Genomic DNA, 20057 nt, shown 5'->3' on the forward strand with positions numbered 1-20057 from the left:
AAGTATATTTCCATTCTAAATTTCAGCCAAATCAGCAGCATTGTGCCAGCGTGGTAGACTATTGACTTGACCCCTCTCTGAGGGGAGACTCGTGCTCAGCAGTGAGCCGTATATGGGTTGATAATGACGCAGCATCGTACTTTCAATGTCTTTTTTCAAACTGTTTATTAACTAATGCAAATGTTGTAATAAACGTATTTTGTTTCAGATCTAAGACTGAAAAAGGGTATGAAGACGGCGAAACAGCGTCTCGGCAAAATCCTCAAAATACACAAAATGATATATTAGTTTAATTAATTAATTAGTTAGTGGTAACATAGTTAATTGTATATGTAGTACACAGCACCAGCGCCTGACTTATGTCCCAATGTGACCCTAAACTTTAGGACTATTTTAATGTTTTTTTTATATTATTAGTGTATCTGCCTTATAAAGTTCTGTAATACAAAAATATTAAAATCACGATTAAAAATATTGATAATAATTGATAATTTTGTCAGTGACTACTTTTTTATTATTATTAACTTATAACAGTTTTTTTTAATAAGTTTACTTTTATAATAATAATAACTGACCTCATTTGAAAATACCCTCAAAATAAACATAAATATGAAGTATTTTACTTTTTTCGATTTGCAAATAAATATTTGACATTTAATTTGACATGTATTTAATTTAATTTAATATTTTGTGTAAAATAAACAATCGGTAGACATTTGATAGTAATATTTTTGATTATAAAACTAGCAGACTATCTCGCGACTTCGTCCGCGTAAAATACAGTTTTTCACAAATCTCAAAAACCATGTATTATTCTGATTTAAAAAAAAAGCAACCTATATGTTGCTTAGTAATGTATCTTCCAGTGAAAGTCCCATTAAAGCCTTTCCAAACAATAATCCAGACAGACAGACAGACAAAAATTTTAAATAAACTTATTTGTGTTTTGGTGTCGTGTAAATAACTATAATCTCTTTAAAGCATACAGATAGACAGTATGTGTAATCGTGATAATTAATATTACAAACATAAAGATTTAGCGGCCTTTATAAACATGGATTAAGATTTAAACCTCAACTTTCTTCAAATTAAAGTGCACCTAATTACTACTGTTTAAAGTTCACTTTACTTTGAAGAAAATTTATTTAAATTTTAATCCAGGTTTATAAATATGGCCGTGTTTAGTCTTATAGCTTAACAGCCATATTTATGAACATGGATTAGAATTTAAACCTCAACTTTCTTCAAAGTAAAGTGCACCTAATTACTAACTGTTTAAAGTTCACTTTACTTTGAAGAATTTTTTTTTGATTTATGTGTATAAATATAACCTTTTGTGCATTGATTTTGATTATGAAACATTTTATTCATTGATTATGAAACACGGCTAAAACCCACGTTATTGCAGCGTCGCAGTTTGGATTGTGCCGCGTTGCAAGAACCAGCTCATGACTAAGGGCCTCACGTGAGTTTTAGCCGTGTTTCATAATCAATTAATATGAATAACTTTCGCGATAGTTTAAATTCTTTTATATATATAGTCCTAAATAGTAGGGTCAGACACCAGGCACAACAATAAGATGTATATTTTATATATTGATATGTATTTAGATCACGGACCAATGTGTGTTGTAGACCCACTGTATATTCCGAGATAACTTTTACGCCTCAGATAAATGAAAAAATCATGAATTTATATTTATTGTAATGAATAGTGAGATTCCGAGTAGGTTTCTATGAGTTTTTTTTTTTGAGCTTGGAATTAATTTCGTAAGGCCATACACACAGCTCGAGCAGCTATTGACATATACGAAATTTTGATTCTATGTAAAAATGTCATCCGGTGCTTAGTCCACCGAAGCGGAGCGAGGCAGCGGAGCTGAGAAACGGAGAAATATTAACCAATAGGATTGCATCCGCTCCTCTTAAGTGGACAGGGGCTTGCGAGCTAGTTTAAAAATTCATATAAAACCGGTAAGCGAAGCGTTAACATTTAACTTCATAGTATATTTGAACGCTTTGTTATCGTCCGTTAAAAACTCTCGTGCGAATGAGGGCCTGCGAAAGCCAGACTTGCGTCTGCGATAGTTTGTCGGTAAATGCTCTTAACTTAGGTGTGTTTGGTTTTCAATTATGAAGTTTCCACTGTTGGCTTTGAAAGTGGATAACAGGTTTTAAGAGTCCGGACACTACAAAATATTTATTATCGAATTTGTTTTTAATATTTTCTCTGATTAAAACGAGAAATAATGTCCCCATTCGGTTAAGTTTGAGGCAAACTTCGTTAAAGGTTAAACGAAAAACATCGTTAAAGATTAAATTTTAAGCTAAGCTTCTGGCTATTGGAGTCATGGTTCCTCATGATCTTGATAATTTAGTAGAAAACATCAAAATAATATTTATACTGAATATTTGAGGATCTAGACCCTTAAAACCTGTCACTTTCCAAAACCGCCATGGTGCAAAGTCCATAATTGCCTACCGTACTTATCTATGGTATAGACAGTGGCGTGCACCTCATACATGCATCAAAGTACTGCATACCCTAAAAGATGTTTTTCTTAATACTATGCATGTTGCAATGCAAATATGCAGATTTTCCCAGTTTGGTTAATTTTTCTTACTAATGCATACCCTGATCGACAACCTTATGCACGCCAGTGGGTATAGAGTAATAATGTTGTATCAAAATTAGAGAAATGCCGGGACAAACAAACATTTATGTGAACTATGCTTAAGTTAAGCTTCTCCCAAAAAAAACTTTACGTACATTTGTATATTTTGTTTGATACTTTCTATAGATTTTTATATACAGCGTGTTCTATTTTACTGGGACAGTATGGGAAAAACAGAGACTATATGAAATATAGAGGAACGTTTAAAATTTATTTTGGTGCAGTTTTCGGTTTAATTACACATGTATGAAAAACTTGTATTTTACTTTTAAACAAATTTTTCTTTTTTTTTGCTGATGATGTCATCACAGTAATTTTTTTTTTTTTGATATATTTTTAAAATCAAAATATTTTTTTTTAATTTCCTATAGTTTCCGATCTTCTCATAGTCTCTGAAATTAATCACTGTATACGTTATTATGCATAATTTGTGTAACTTTCAATGTATCAAAGAATCAAAGATCTGACATATTGTATTTACGATTAATTTAACATTGTATCCATAACATTAGTGCTATGTATGTTTGTGTGCTGCTTTTTAACTTGACATTTGTAACTTTGCGTTTCATGTTGGTCGCACACTGCCACGAGAAACGCACAAATCATCATTCAGTACTATTTTTGTGATTTTGAAAATTACTTCATATTCTAACAAAAATAACAATGTTCTTTATTTGCTCTATATATTTGTGTAATTTGTTCGATTTTTTATATATGTAACATCTTTCATCTCGCTTTCCTGTGATTTAGTAAAAAAAGTGTTCGTACTTACGGAGGACAGTTTTTGATGTAGTAGTAAAGTGACAACACATACGCATTTTTGTGTTTATAATGAACGGAGCACAACAGAAACCGCTAACTAAAACATCGTTACTTAGCAACCATTCACTTGCTGAGGAAAATTTATTTAATATTGTGAATACATTGGATGATCTTTCAGTTTCACACAATCGTCCAAAACAATTGTACCAAAAGCAAAAACGTCTTCCGGTAGTACAAAATCTGTAATATTAAGCCCGAAAACGCGAGAAGTATGATTAGAGTACCTTATTTAGACCATAAGCAACGCGTGGTGTTGGCAGTCAGACGGTATCAACACATTTTAAAAGGTTAATTTAGTCTGCGCCCATTTAAGAGTCCGTTTTAAACACGATGCGTACGACTGCGCAGTGTGCGAAAACATACCCCCCCAGACTGTGTGTTGCAACTTGTCAGATCGGACTAGAAATTTGGCGCATACTATATTAAGGTGATATGTTAGATGTTATATATCATATGCAATAATAGGAAAACTCTTGCTCTATTCTAGCTTATTACAATAATAAAGATATATTAAAGAACCGGTACTAAACACCAAATAGTGAAAATATGTAAGCACTATTCCTTCCTAAATATATATTTTTACTTTGTAAGTAAAAACGTCTAGGAATGAATCTAGATGACAAGAAATGAATCGGGTCATTTGTCTACTTAACATATTTTGTATTGACGTAAAAAAAATATAATAATAGATATTTAAAAAAAAAGACAAAAAATATGTATTTTCGTAAATCGCTAACTCACCACCGACTTGATGTATGTTTTTTTTTAATAATAAATAAAAGATAAACATTAGTAGAATTTAGTTTTGTAATTTAATAATTAGTGTTTAAATTTTACTATTCAGCATCGATTTGGTGTTTTACGTAAATAATGTCGCATTTTGTTAATTGTTAATTTTGAAAATAAATATAGTTTAAATTGATTAGAAAACAAAATGATTTGCACTATTTGAACACGCTATATACAGGGTATTTCTTATTTCAGATAAATGTTTTTTTTTTATTATATACAGGTATAAATATTTTTTTTTTGTATTTAGGCCTCAACACATGTGTGTAACATATACGAGTAAACACAAGTATTGTATAGTATATGAATGAACGTGTGATGACATTTTTGGTCATATTAAATGCTCCTAAAGTGCATCTTAATTGTGCTATTAATAGACATTAAACAGTGTGTAAATGTTTTGAGGTGCCACGTAAAAATATTTTTTAATAATAATTCATATTGAAATAGAAGAACCAAAAAAATTTGGAAGAATGAAAAAGAAACAGCCTGTATACATAGTTTTTGTCAGTAATATGAAAAGACAAGACAAAAATGACTTTTCAAAAAAAAATTATGATAATTTCTTCTTTCTTTCATTGCTTCACACGTCTTATATAATTAAGCTAAATCTCGACGCACTTAATGCTCGTCATGTTATGCTTTACGAAGTTTCTTCGTCGAACATGTTTGCGCGTGTGGATCCGGCTTAATACAAAAAATGGGTGCTGTCTATTATAATTTGATACAGAAAAATTCGTTGTTATTAATAAAATAATAGTTTTTAAGAGTTTTTTTTACTGTTATTTTTTGTTTTAAGTAAAAACTAGTGACAGATACAAATTTTGTTTATCGCTACAAATTATTATAAATAAAATTAAACAAAAAAATAAACATGAATTGAAAATGTAGTCTTTTTTTTATTTACACACGTCATAAAAAGATATGTGGAACATAGAGCGTGTCACATAAATAGCACGACATACTAAACAGAGTATGATGGATTATTTTTAAGATTTTTTTTACAAAAAACAATAATTTTATTGTAATTTAATTGTAACATATTGTGTTGAAAAATTTCTCTGCTAATATATTTTTCGTTATTTTAGTAAGCCTTGATGTCACCTATCATCTTGTAGAGTATGTTGTGCTATTTACGAAACAGCCTGAATATAAATATTAGGTTAAAGTGTCCTCTACGTAAAAAAATTGAAAAATAACTATCACACAAATGGGCTGCTAAATCTTCTGTCTGTATTATGTGTCAAATATGTCAGCGACTGTGTGAACTTTAGTTCCTCAGGTGAAAGTGGTCTGCCTCGAAATTCGTCCTCAATTTCTTGCAAAGTCCTGTCTTTAGTTTCTGGTAGAAACAGCAAAGATACCACCAAACAGTAGGCCACCACTGACGCGTAGAGGACATAAGCTCCATAGATACCAATGGTCTTGAACAAGAATGGTACCGTCTTCACCGTTATAAAGAGATTGAAGGATAGGAAGAGTACACTTATTCCACCAGCCAAACTTCTGTATTCTAATGGGAATACTTCTCCGGCTATGATGAAAGGCAGAGGGACTGTCCCCGTTGCTATTGAGAACATATGAACATGGATTAAAGCTATTCCGATTGCTGGATGATCGAATGGCAGAAGATTATGCCCTTTGCAGTAAGTGTAAGCTGCTATTGACAGAAATGCGAATAAGTTTATTCCCACAGTGGAAAACAACATCGTCCGTCGTTTCACTTTTCTTATAACAAAGACTGCGATACTGTTCGAAATGATTCTCTGTAAATCCAGAGTTATCATAATTAGAGGTAAGTTTACGTCGTCCCCAATTATATGCGTGAACAAATCAATGGTATACGCTGATATGACGTTTGCGCCCGCCCATTGCCCTAAAGTGTAAATGTGGATCATTATAAAAATTGGCTTGTAAAACTCTTTCTTTCTCATTGTTGCATTTATGTAACCCAAGTTGCTTCTCAGTTTCTTTCCGAAAGTGTCTGATGATGCGTTTTCAAATTCCTTGGCTTCTCGTGCCATTCTGCTTGCTTCGATCATTTTTTCTAGTTCATCCTCTTCTTCATCGCCTCTCAGCCAACGGAAGACCGTTCTGCACTCGTCGTATCTTCCTTGATCAGCCAACCAACTCGGGGATTCTGGAGAATGCATCACTATCAGCAGATCCGCGAAAACTACTAAAGCTATCGCCAAAGCAGTGACTTGCCAACTGAGGAAGGATCCGAGGGAATGGACGCAAAGAACTCCTGTTGCTATTGATAATGATATAAAAGTGAGGAATGCTCCTCTATTTGATGGGCTGGTGTATTCTCCAATCAATACTGGACCGAGAGATGCGCTCATACCCATGGCGAGGCCTTGAAGAAGTCTTGCGATGAGGAGTGTTGTTATGTTGGTAGCGAGGATGATGCAGAACCATCCAATGAGCATGGGCGCTATGCTCGCTAAGTTGGCAGTCCTCCTGCCGTATTTGGCCATTATCGTTGGCACTATGAAGTTTCCAGCGACGAGCGCAAATCCCAGGATAGACGCTGTAATGGAACACAATTACTATAGTTTTTACGCTTAAGCTCTATTTTAGAAAAAACAAACTTGGCTACGTTGGGGTTATTTAGGGGAGGATATTAACAAAAAAACAACGCTGACTACGGGTATGCCTCAGAGTCAGCTGCTGCTAATGACCCTGGAAGAAATCACAATCAGGTGACCCGCATTTAATTTGAACACAATAGGTATACCTATAGGTAATAGTAATACCTACCTAGTTATAGTCGATACCTGTTACTTTTGAGATCTACTGATGAATTGGATAAGCTCTTTTAAAGAACCCTCCAACAATATATCTGCTTCGTTACTTAAGTTTTCAGTCTATTGAGTTAGCTTATGCGGCATCAGATTATGAGGTTCGACTTTAGAATCCTGGGACGGAAAATAAAATATATACCTAGTTTACTTTTTTTCAGGATTCTCAGCAATTCAGGATCATCAACTAATTAAGATGATGGTATACCCCTGCACCTGATTCCCACCACCACCCATCTTCCCTGGCTGAGCTTTGTTACTTACATAGCTAAACCTCACCTATCCAGGAGCCGGAAGCATCGTCGATGGGTATGCTGGAGCCAGGCCGACGCAACTGCGGCAACAAGATGGCTGCGTAGCCGATCAGTAGCCCGTGTGCCGCCATGTTTACCGACACGCCCACAGTCACAAAACACTGAAATTATTGTAAGAAAACGACACTCACTGCTGAGCTCAAGTCTCCTCTCAGAATGAGAGCGGTTAGGGTGGCCGCTCAATGTCAATTTATAGTTTGCCGACTTTTTAGTTGTGCGTGATTTAGTTGGACAGATGTGCGGGCTGTCATACATCGCTATAACTGTTCTATAATCGGCCGACTAAAAGTTGTAAGTGAGCGGGGGCTCTTAGGCCAATAATCCACCACGCTGGCACCCAGTCTACCCTAATCAAAGTTCGTGAATATTTATTTAACCTTTTAAATAAATATTCACATTTTTTTACTTTATTGTTTTTTCGAAGGGTTGTCATTATGCAAAGTAGATGGCGACTTTTTATGTCATATGAACCCATAGGTATTCGGCTCTCTGATGATCTCGAGTCTCCTCTCAGAATGAGTGGGGTTAGGTCAATAGTCCACCACGCTGACCCAATGCGGATTGGCAGACTTCACACACGCAGAGAATTAAGAAAATTCTCTGGTATGCAGATTTCCTCACGATGTTTTTCCTTCACGGTTTGAGACACGTGACCTTTAATCTCTTAAAATGCACACAACTGAAAAGTTGGAGGTGCATGCCCCGGACCGGATTTGAACCCACACGCCCTGGAATCGGAGGCAGAGGTCATATACACTGGGCTATCACGGCTCTCTAGTATAGGTACCTGTGTACTCAAATTCTTTGGGCTTCTTTAGGGATGGGATTATAGATATTCCTATCTTTAGGATTATAGATATTTCCTACTAGCGGACGCTCGCAACTTCGTTCGCTTGAAATTCAGTTATACATAAATCTCACGGGAACCGTGAATTTTACCGGGATAAAGAGTATCCTATATGTTGCTCAATAACCTTCTCTATCTACCAGTGAAAGTCCCGTTTAAATCTGTTCATCCGATTTAGACGAGAGATTCGTCCGGTCAAACAGACAGAGAGACACGAAAATTTTAAAATTGCATGATAGTGTTTTAGTATTATGTAAACTACCTATAAGCACTTGAGAAAACACAGACAGACAGAGATCTTTTCAATTTTATTTATATGTATGTATTGATTACCATAGACAATTATAAATGAGACTTTTTTTTTGTAAAGTGACACCGTGACACGAGTATCCTACCTGTTTCTTGAACGGCGTAATCCATGATCCAGTTTTCCCCATTTTCAACACACCACGACAACTCTTAAACTGCTAATTATTATGCACATTTATGTTATTTAATAACACATTTTATAATAATAATTACCTACAAAAATACAGTGTTTACGTGTTTTCCATTGCACAGTCTTACATTTACTAAATTAGTTTATTGTTTTTATCTGGTACCTAACTACATACCAATCTTGTCATAAAAAATTGCAAATATTGCTCTTAATTTACTATTTTATCATCAATCATATAAATAAATATTATCATCTATCTTAATAATCCGTTTTATTGAAATTATATAATTTTTCAATACTTATTTATTTACCTACTTATAGAACGAGAGTCTGCGATCGACAGACTTACTTAATTTTACGAAGACTGAGAGTCAGTATGTGTGTGGCGAATGAATTTTCGACTTTATACAAAGTGGAAAATTCCTTCTCTAATTCAAGTTGGTAACGAGTCCTCAGGGTAGGCTTTTCATTTTTGCATATATGAACTGCACGCCACTCCTACCATAGGATAAGTTGGGAGATACCTTACTGTAGTTAGAACTTGGCTTTCTAGTGGTAACAGAATTTTCTAAATCGGTTCAGTAGATACAATATCACAATCACCTCTTTATAATATTAGTATCTAATAATAATTCTATTCTATTCTATCTAATTATAATTATACGCAAAATGAGGTATATCTGACTATTGCAGGCCCTTAGTCCATTACATCAAATTATAATATCAGATTCCAGCACCTTTACTTAATCATAAAGGTGCTGGAATGACGACCCCGCACCGGAAAGCGCAGTGTTGGTTGACCCCTCACTAGGTGGACCGAGGACATCAAGCGGGTTGCAGGGAGCCGCTGGATGCTGGCGGCTCGAGACCGTTGTTTTTGGAAGTCCATGCATGAGGCCTAGGTCCAGCAGTGGACGTCTATCCGCTGACGATGATGATGAATATCAGATTATGAGACGATCGCACATTTTTAGGAGTTGTTTAAACTTGAGAGAAATTAAACAACCGATTTTTTTATATATTATATTTATTATAAAAGTAAAACTATAAGTCGTATAATTCTCAACTTTTAAGCACTTACGAGTAGATATTATATATAATTATTATCCTCTACAAGATTAGATATTTACAATTAAAAATTAACTAAGCTAAGTAGCAGTTGTACCTATAAATGTACCAAGGAAGTGGATACCTAGTACCTACATCATAATTTATTATATATTAAAGCATCGTTTGTGAGTATTAAAGGCTTATGACATCTAATAAAGAGATCATACCAATATGTATCATACAACCATACTACGAGTACGCCTGCTATTCATATTATTATGTTCAGAAGTAAGTGATTGAGCGGACTTCAGGTCTTCAGGAGACAGAGATCTTCCTCTAAACTCATTCTCAATCTCTAATAATGTTTTATCCTTAGTTTCAGGCAGGTACAGCCATGCTATCAGCAGACAGTATCCCACTACAGTTGCATACAACACATATGCACCGTAAATACCAATATTCTTGAACAAGAATGGCAAAGTTTTCATCGTTATGAATAGATTTGTTGACAGAAATAGCATGCTAATACCTCCAGCTAAACTTCTGTACTGCAAAGGGAATAGTTCGCCAGCGATGATGATTGGCAGAGGTATAGTGCCAGTGGCTATTGATATAACGTGTATGTGAATCAGAAGTATTCCTATAGCGGGGTGATCAAATGGTAGAAGGTTATGAGCTTTGCAATATGTGTAAGATGCTATTGTTATATATGCAAACAAGTTCAAACCGCCGGCCACCCAAAGTAAAGTTCTACGCTTGATTTTTCTTATAATAAAGACCGCTATGAAGCTCGAAAGGATTTTCTGAACATCAAGAGTGATAATCAGGAGAGAAATATTCACATCACTTCCGACAACATTTTCAAATATATCCACTGTGTATGCAGCAATAATGTTTGCTCCAGACCATTTGGCCAAAGTGTAAATATGTACCATTATAAAAATGGGTTTGTAGAACTCTTTCTTACGCAGTGTAACGTAGAAATAAGCTAGATTATTTCTTAGACTCTTCACGAATGAATCTTGTACATTGGCATACTGTTTAGTTTCTCTCATAATTTTGCTAGCTGCTATCAGTTTTTCTAATTCATCATCTTCCCCGTAACCTCTGAGCCAGTGAAAGACTTTTCTACATTCGTCATATCTTCCTTGATACGCCAGCCAACTGGGTGATTCTGGAGAGTGGATTATTATTAACAAATCGGTAAAAACAATGCCTGTCATCACCAACGCAGTCACTTGCCATGTGACGAAAGATCCGACGGTGTGGACAAAAAGAACAGCAGTACAAATCGTCAATGATACCAAAGTGAGAAAGGCTCCTCTGTTCTTTGGATTGGTATATTCGCCAATTAATACGGGGCCGAGGAAACCACTCATTCCCATAGCGAGACCTTGGAGAAATCTCGCGACTAGGAGCGTTGTAACATTTGTGGCGAGGACGATGCTGAACCAGCCAACGATCATTGGCGCTATGCTGATGAGGTTTGCAGTTCTTCTACCAAATCTCGCCATTATTGAGGGCACTAAGAAGTTGCCGGCAATCAGGGAGAAGCCCAGGATAGCAGCTGAAATGAAAAAATGTGAAACTATTAGTTTGTGGTGTAGTACAAAATGCTACCTACTCTGTACCCATGCAACCTCTGGGCTCTGATCATAAGGTGCATGCATGCATTTGGTTACCAGTTTTAGTTTCTCCCAAAAAATTATAGGCAGCCACCCGGAGTTGGTATTTTGAAACCCTCATGCCGCGAGCTCGTTAAGCCCTTGGCCTCGGTCACCAAACATATCAAGTGATCGTTAGTCGAATTTTAAGTCTGCCAACTCCCTTTGCAGCAGCATGATAGGGCTAGACTTCAAATTATCCTATCCTTCTTTCAACCCATATTCGGCTAACTGTTGAACTCTAGTTTTCTCTCAAAATGAGAGGGGTTAGGCCAATTACTCCACCAATGCGGATTGGCAGACTTCACACACGTAGACAATTAAGAAAATTCTCAGTTATGCAGGTTTCCTTACGATGTTTTTCCTTCACCGTTTGAGACACGTGATATTTAATTTCTTAAATTATCCTTTATAGAAAGAAAATTACCCTTTTTAAAAAGAAAATAGATTAATATTGATGACTGTGTTGTCAGTATAGGTACTGCTTTATAAATCTTCTTACCTATCCAAGAACCAGTTGTATCGTCTATAGGTATGACGGAATCAGCTCGTCGGAGCTGAGGCAGCAGTATAGCAGCGAATCCCATCACTAGACCATGAGCAGCCACGTTCAATGATACTCCAAGAGAGACGAAACACTGTAAATAAGTAAGGTTTTTAAAACTAAGGCGCTGTTCGCCTATATTTTTGTGCTTTCATTATGTACTTAAATTAGACTTCTGCTTATTATCAAAACATCATCACATCAAATCAGCTGATAAAGTCCACTCCTGGACATAATTATGCCTTTTGTAGGGGCTTCCTCATAAATACAAAATCATTGTTTACTATGACTATCTTTATATACAGGGTCGTAATTGTTAGAAACAATTATTACTGAAGTTTTATCGTTTTAACTACTTAGATAAAACCATTTCTGATAAATTGGAAGCGTGTACAAAAGTTCTAAAATCATGATTAGAGACATTGCAAAAGATAAGTAGGATTTAGATTCTAGATAGGATGAGCGATACTGGAGGTCATTAAATTTAGATAACCCAATTGTTTCTAAATGGTTGATCGTTCATCAACAATTGCAAGAATGCAAAAATAATTATATTGATGTAATTTAAAACACTACACTTCACTAGCTAAGCTAGAAGTATCTCTGCGTGTTCGAATCAGAAGTGAGGAGATCCTCAGTAGAACCAAAGTCACCGACATAGCTCAACGTGTCGCTGAAGTGGCAATGGGCGGGGCACATAGTACGAAGAGCCGATGGCCGTTGGGGTCACAAGGTGCTAGAATGGCGGCTCCGCACCAGAAATCGCTGGGTTGGTCGACCCCCCACCAAATGGACTGACGACATCAAGCGAGTGGCATGGATGCAGGTGGCTCAGTATCGTGGTGTTTGGAAGTCCCTACAAAAGGCCTATCATGTCATGCAGAGGACTTCCATCGGCTGACATGATGATGATGATGATGATGATGATGACACTTCACTACAAACACATAAATAAGTTGGATAAAGAAGACAAAATTAGACGGATTAAGAATGATTCAATTGTATTATTAAAGCATGATAACGGCTCGAATACCTAATTCGTTTAATAGTTTATTAACATGGATTATAAAGATAACGTGCATTTTCTGCTGAACATTGTACGTACGGTGGCAGGCAAAAACTTAGTGTTAGCCCCCCACTAGGTGGACCGATGATATCCGGGTTTCGAAAGCCTCTGAATGCTGGCGTTTGAGGGTCCATACAAAAAGCCTATGACCAGCTGCAGTGGATGTATAACGGATGATGATGATGATGATGATGTTGATAAAACTAATGGACTTTTTCTCATAATTATATAAACGCCAGTGCAACTGTAAAGGAATGATTAAGCGATTCCTTATCAAATGCTTCTTCAGTAAAACGTACCGTTTTAGATACGGATGCACGATGAATTGATTATATAAAGAAGAAAGCAACTCATTCAGGTTAACAAAAATATATTTTTTATTCTAAAATAAAATATTTTACTAAAGAAAACATCAAGAAATAAGCATAGCACTGCAGGCAATAAGCTGCTAATAAATATTTGCAGAAGCAAGATACTCGTAAATAACAAAGAAATAATTGTCATAATATAAAGTACTAGAAGTCAATACTTAGTTATAAATAGGAATTTAAGAGAATAAGTAATTAATGATCATAATTCGACTTTCAAAAAGGGACTTAGTAGTCAGTAATTATTTAACTGAAACTTAAGATGACAGAATCTACTTGTAACAGGCCATTGTCAGATTAAGACTGACAATGGAAACCATCAGCAAATGTCCTCAGCAATTGATACTGCCTCGGACTCCCAACAAAGATTTCCAAGAGAGCATTTGTGCATTGTTTCACATAGTAATCAATCTTCACTAGTCTCAACAAACATACCTGAAGAACAAGCGGGACAATCCCATCCATACCCTGAATGAATTATAACGTACCTGTTTCATGAATGGCGAAATCCATGGATCATGGTTAACCCCGTGATCCATTTGGAACACCACAGAGAACTTTTGTGTAATAAATTTATAAAAGTGTTAGACACTACAATGATTTTGAAATTATGTTGCAATCATTTTGTCCACTGCTGCTACTTATAGATTCTATATATGTTTGCAATTACTCATTGTATTGTATTATCGTTTATCGTCGGGTACGATAAACTTAAAACTGTGTTAGTTCATATTATTGGATTTGCAGACATTTGGGTAAATAAAATTGTTTGCCTACTAATCAACAAAAAATGTCTAACACCCTGTTGTTTAGAAGTAACTTCATTAATTATTTGAAGTTTTCCAGGATCTTTTGTATTCTCAAAAATAAAAGGTCTCAAACAACCTGTGGTCTGGGCTCCAGAGTCACGAATAACTTTCTCCGTCGTATCCTTTAGCATGCCATTGTGGGATACATACGACGTAAATGAAATACTTGAATTCTTATATCCTAGATTTAATTACAAAACAAAACAAGTAAAATTTCTTTACGTACTCTTGACTTTGGGTGGAAGTTAAAGAATACGTAACTTAAAGTAAACAACTCCATTTTTCCATCTTCCTCCTCCATTCTTTAGCTCTCCATCTTAACAACGTTATGATGGAGTGCTTAAGAAGTTTTAATTCTAAAGTGTAATATAAAGCACACTCGTTTTTTATTCTTTAATTTTACATTAATTAATACTAAAATTAAAACTAGTAGAATCTTCACTATATTATGTACACTTACATAACAGATATGTACGGTATCTATTTATTCAAATCAACGTTGAACATTACATCCATATTTGAACATTGAATACCGACTTAGATGTACATAACTTTTAGATTTTCTTCTAAATTACACTTCAGCAATCTTAAATCTACACTCGTTTAAAGTTTTTACCATTGTCATGTTAATATAGGGCTACTACACCGTCTGTCTAAATTATACTGCTTCAAAGAAGTCAACGAATGGGTGGATTTCACCTCCTCAGGAGAAAGAGGTCTCCCTCTGAACTCATTTTCAATCTCTTGTCCTGTCTTAGCAACGTTATAACTAGAGTAACGTTAGGTATAACTAGGCTGCGTATAATACACTAGCTGACGCCGCGCGGTTTTACCCGCGTGGTTCCTGTTCCCGTAGGAATACGGGGATAATATATAATAATAGCCTATAGCCTTCCTCGATAAATGGGCTATCTAACACAGAAAGAATTTTTCAAATTGGACCAGTAGTTCCTGAGATTAGCGCGTTCAATCAAACAAACAAACAAACAAACAAACTCTTCAGCTTTATAATATTAGTATAGATACGCGCCATGTATGCCAATGTTTTTGAATAAATACAGTTTTCATTATTACGAATAAGTTTAACGGTTGAAAAAGAACGCTAAGACTACCAGCCAAACTTCTGTATTCTTACGGAAATAGTTCTCCAGCAATGATAATGGGCAGAGGCACTGTTCCAGTTGCTATTGAGATCATGTGGATATGAATGAGAACTGTGCCGATAGCTGGATGATCAAAAGGCAGCATCCCATGCCCTTTACAATATGTATAAGCTGCTGTTGCCAAAAATGCAAATAGATTTATTCCAACAGTTACAAACAACATGGTTCGACGTTTGATTTTCTTTATAATAAAGATAGCTATTGTGTTATGACAGGATTCTTTGAATACCAAGCGTGATCTTTGAATAACGTGAGATTTGAATAACGTTCGTAAATATATCAATTGTATATGCGGCCAAAAACTAGCCCCCGCCCAATGTAAAATCATTAAAAAGATAGGTTTATAGAACTCTCTTTACAGAACAGAAACTTATTCTCTTTACAAAACTTTCTGGCACATTTGATAATTCTTTGGCTTCTCTGATAATTCTGCTCGCATTTTCTCTAGCTCATCGTCCTCCCCGTCTCCTCTTAGCTACCGGAATACTTTTCTACACTCATCGTATCTTCCTTGGTCAGCCAGCCAACTCGGCGATTCTGGAGGGTATATCACTATCAATACGTCCGTAAAAAATACGAATGAGATAACCAAAGTAGCAGTTTGCCAAGCGAGCAAGGATCCGAAGGTAAGGACAAAAATAACACCAGACGCTATCATTAGAGATATAAGTGTGAGGAATGCTCGTCTATTCTTAGGACTGGTGTATTCTCCAACTAATACAGGGCAAACTCATACCCATGGCGAAACCTGGTATGGTATGGTAATGTTTGTGGTCAGGATTATGCAGAACCAGCCAGCCATCATTGGCGCTAGACTGGCCAGGTTCGCCGTTCTTCTGCCATACTTGGCCATTATTGTGGGCACTACGAAGTTGCCGGCGACGAGGGCAAATCCCAGGATTGCGGCTGAAACGAAATATTCAAAGATGAGTAAAAATCAAGATGATATAACGTTCATTCTTTTTACAAGCTTTTATTTAATTTGTTCTGTTAATATGGGCAAATCTTAGAACCAAATTTGAATCACTTCCCAATAACTTGGGAATTTGGATATTGGAGTGTTTGTACAGCTCTAGTAATAAGTCATTTAAATTATGCTGCAGCCTGGATTGTTTCCTGATAATGGTATTCTTCAAAGGTCATCAGTAGGGGCAAGAAACTTTTTATAAACGTCTAGTTTTAACAGCAAAAATTATCTACCATAAGATTCTCCGGCGGATACTCTGTTTATGAAGGTACTCATCAACGGTTTCTAATATGTAAATACGTAAAAGGTCACGTTTGAACGGAATTCTGGACCGTTAGTTATTACATATTTTTGAATAATCTTGATTACCTATCCAAGAGCCGGAGGTATCATCAATGGGTGATGGAATCAGGTTGTCGGAGCTGAGGCAGCAGTATGGCTGCAAATCCCATCACGACACTCCAAGAGAGACGAAACACTGGAAATTAAACATATTAATAATAAGTATTCACATTGTTGATGAGTCTCGATCAATTAATATGGGTAGTTTTTTACTTACAGCTAGTTTCGTCATGTAAAGCTAATAAAGTAACAGTAAAAGTAGTAAGTAGTAAAGAAGACTTTATTTTTCCGTGAATAAGACCGTCACTTTTGATTTATGACGTTACTTTGACTGTTACTTGCGATGAAGAAACTGGCCGTAAGAGGGAGAACCTTGGTTTTAGAACATCGTATACGCAGAATTCGAGATCCTCTTTTTTGTGTCACTCGCGTAGTTCCCGTTTCCATAGGAATACGGGGATAAATCATGTATGACACTCGCAAAACATGTTCTATTGTATCATCAATTTTTTAACGTTTTATTATAATTATATTGGTTACAAATAAACTGTATTACATTTGTACAGAAATTATGACTATAACAAAAAGTTAGATTCAACACAAAATAAATGTTTTACTCGTAAGCCTCTGAGTGTCCCTTCGACATTGTTCAGCTGCTTTTAGGGGTAGTTTTAAATATGCCGCCACTCGCTGCTGGAATAATATTCCTCCGCCTATTCGTGATTCCAAAAGCAAATTTGCTTTTTGTAGAAAATTAAAAAAATATTTAATGGATCGACAAAAGGAATTTGAGGATTGTGCGGTGGAAATATCAATTTTATAGAGGAAAACACGATAATTAGGTGATACTTTGAAATTTTGATACAATAGTTATTAATTTAGTTCTTTATCTTGATTTTTTATTTATTATAGGTACATATATATTTTATACATTTAGTAATAAATACACTTCACATTATAAATTCATATATAAATCACACTATATATCTTTACATCTGTAGTTTAATTGGTACTTAATTATTATTTTTAAACATATTTGCTGCTTCTAATTGAATTTAATTCACTTGAATTTGTTCTCATTTTTATTTTCTTATGTTAGCTGTGGCGTCACACGGGTCTCAGCTGAAAATCAGCGCCGTGTGTTATGCTTGTATATAGTACACGGCATATGCTGAGCTGTACACCCTTTCTTTTTTAAGGGTTACAGACAGACATGCTGTTTTTAGTTAAGGATACTGTTTGTAACTTTTAAATTTGAATAAATTTATTTTCTTTCTTTCTTTCTTTCTAATTTTATGGAAACCACTTTTGATTAAATCGTAGCTTATGTTAATAACTATCTATTAAAATCATGTTAATGACAATTGTTTGTTAGATTTGTTGACTGATATTCATATTAAATACCTACTGAATTTTTTAAAATTTTTATATCGTTGATATTTTAATTATCACATGAAAATGCAAACAGTATTCTCACAATTTTGCTTCTGTCGATTCTTTACAAAATATACCTACATTGTAGAGATATTTGGTACTCTTTAAAGTATAAGAGTTTGCTTGAGAACTCCGCCATCTTTTCATCCTTCCCTTTGTTAAGGTACGTGGTAGAATATTTCAGGGAGTTGGCACAAAACGTTATACTCGTACATATAGTTGCCAAGATCTGAATTAACTAATTAACTATCATCCTCATCATCATCATTATCATCATCATCATCATCATCATCATCATCATCGTCATTAATATCATTAACAACCGATATTCAGCTCACTGCTGAGCATGAGTGTCCTTTCAGAATGAGAGGGGTTAGGCTAATAGGTAGCCCAATGCGGATTTGCAGACTTCACGCACTTAGAGAATAAGAAATTTGTCAGGTACGCAGGTTTCGTCACGATGTCTAAAACCACTTTTACCTTCTCCATTTGAGACACTTAAAATGCACTTTCAAAGCACGAGTGTCTAATAGGCACATAATACATATTATGCTATGATTTTCTAGGTAGGAGCGCTCCTCGTTTCTACTTATACTTACGGCTTACCTATGGACGCCTACGCCTTTGCCCTTAATTTACGGCCTCCGTGGCGCAGTGTCATGCGCGGTGGATTTACATGACATGACATGAGGTCATGGGTTCGATCCCCGGCTGGGCCGATTGAGGTTTTCTTAATTGGTCCAGGTCTGACTAGTTACTACCCGATAGAGACGTACCGCCAAGCGATTTAGCGTTCCGGTACGACGTCGTTTAGAAACCGAAAGGGGTGTGGATTTCATCCTCCTCCTAACAAGTTAGCCCGATTCCATCTTAGATTGCATCATCACTTACCATCAGGTGAGATTGTAGTCACTTTTAAAGAATAAAAAAAAAAAAAAATTGCCATTTCGCAAAATCCGTTCTTAGTATGGACATCCATACTAAGTTTACACTATCTCTCTGCCAAAATTTAACTTTATTCGTCAAGCGGTTTCGAGATATCGTGATGACCTTTCACTTTTATTTATATTTCTTTCTTAAAAAAAAAGATTTCACAAAAAATATTACCTGTTTCTTGAACGGTGTAATCCATGATGATTTTGTTCCCATTATCACCACAATACTTCTTGTTTGTAATTTAATTTGAAAAACTTTAACATAATTTTATATCAATTAGATGCTAACTTGAAACCATTTTTTCGGTATTCTGTCGTTTCTATTTCACTTCAAATAAAACATTACATTAGGTGCAATATTATATTATCAGTTATTGTTATGATAAAAAATATCTATTCATTTAATATAAACACTAGTCGTCGCCCCGCGGTTTACCCGCGTACTTCCCGTTCCCTTGAGAAATACTGGGATATAATATAGCCTACAACACTCACACATAATGTGGCTTTCAATTGGTAAAAGAATTTTCAAAATCGGTTCAGTGAATCCAAAGAAAACCCCCACAATACCACAAACTTTACCTATAGCTCTATCATATTAGTATACTTAGATAATAAAATAAAGTCTTTCGGCGCGTCTGTTTGTTTTCGCGATATTTTCAAAAAGTACTCAACGGATTTTTATGTAGCTTACACCAATAGATAGACTGATTTATGAGGAAAGTTTGAATACATAATTTTTCGTGTCGTGTAGGTAATTCAGTTGAAATATTTGGATTGTAGGAAGTGTCGGAAAGAAGCCCGGGAGCTGGCCTTGAAAACGACCATCATGTTAAAAAAAACCGGACAAACGTGAGTCGCGCTTGTCCACCAAACCACCTTCAGCATATCAAAAGATAGATAAGAAATAGACAAAATATCTACCTATGGCGGCGGAGTTGTCCCTGTCTCATCTCTTTCGTCACGACGCAATGAAAGATGTGATATTTTCGGTTGCGCCGCTATTGGTTGACATTTGTCTATTT

General features: G+C 35.5%; 4 protein-coding genes across 6 annotated transcripts in view; 1 reads left to right on the forward strand and 3 right to left on the reverse strand.

The window, feature by feature from the left end:
- The window catches only part of LOC112047018 (histone lysine demethylase PHF8), a 31387-nt gene extending 26211 nt beyond the window's left edge, over nt 1-5176 (forward strand). For all 3 annotated transcript variants that reach the window (XM_052889203.1, XM_052889204.1, XM_052889205.1), the window contains exon 23: nt 209-5176. In XM_052889203.1, the coding sequence (XP_052745163.1) occupies nt 209-288 (80 nt within the window). In that variant the 3' untranslated portion in view covers nt 289-5176. The remainder of the gene's footprint in view (nt 1-208) is intronic.
- A 312-nt stretch (nt 5177-5488) lies between these two features.
- Nucleotides 5489-7475, reverse strand: LOC112047023 (facilitated trehalose transporter Tret1-like). The gene is made up of 2 exons (XM_024083923.2): nt 7370-7475; nt 5489-6819 (listed from the first exon to the last, which is right to left on the reverse strand). The coding sequence occupies exons 1-2, from the start codon at nt 7473-7475 to the stop codon at nt 5489-5491; spliced, it is 1437 nt and encodes a 478-aa protein (XP_023939691.2).
- Nucleotides 7476-9751: 2276 nt separating this feature from the next.
- On the reverse strand, nt 9752-14295 carry LOC112047027 (facilitated trehalose transporter Tret1-like). Its single transcript, XM_024083929.2, has 3 exons — nt 13871-14295; nt 11907-12042; nt 9752-11307 (listed from the first exon to the last, which is right to left on the reverse strand). The coding sequence occupies exons 1-3, from the start codon at nt 13919-13921 to the stop codon at nt 9977-9979; spliced, it is 1518 nt and encodes a 505-aa protein (XP_023939697.2). The 5' UTR covers nt 13922-14295; the 3' UTR covers nt 9752-9976.
- Nucleotides 14296-14963: 668 nt separating this feature from the next.
- Nucleotides 14964-19229, reverse strand: LOC128199501 (facilitated trehalose transporter Tret1-like). The gene is given in 9 exon segments (XM_052889437.1): nt 14964-15250; nt 15252-15562; nt 15564-15655; nt 15658-15710; nt 15712-15790; nt 15793-16260; nt 16691-16728; nt 16730-16799; nt 19205-19229. Coding segments are annotated over 9 exon segments (1182 nt in total). The 3' UTR covers nt 14964-15204.
- Nucleotides 19230-20057: the final 828 nt, after the last annotated feature.

The sequence above is a fragment of the Bicyclus anynana genome, chromosome 25 (assembly GCF_947172395.1).
Source record: "Bicyclus anynana chromosome 25, ilBicAnyn1.1, whole genome shotgun sequence".
Lineage (NCBI taxonomy): Eukaryota > Metazoa > Arthropoda > Insecta > Lepidoptera > Nymphalidae > Bicyclus > Bicyclus anynana.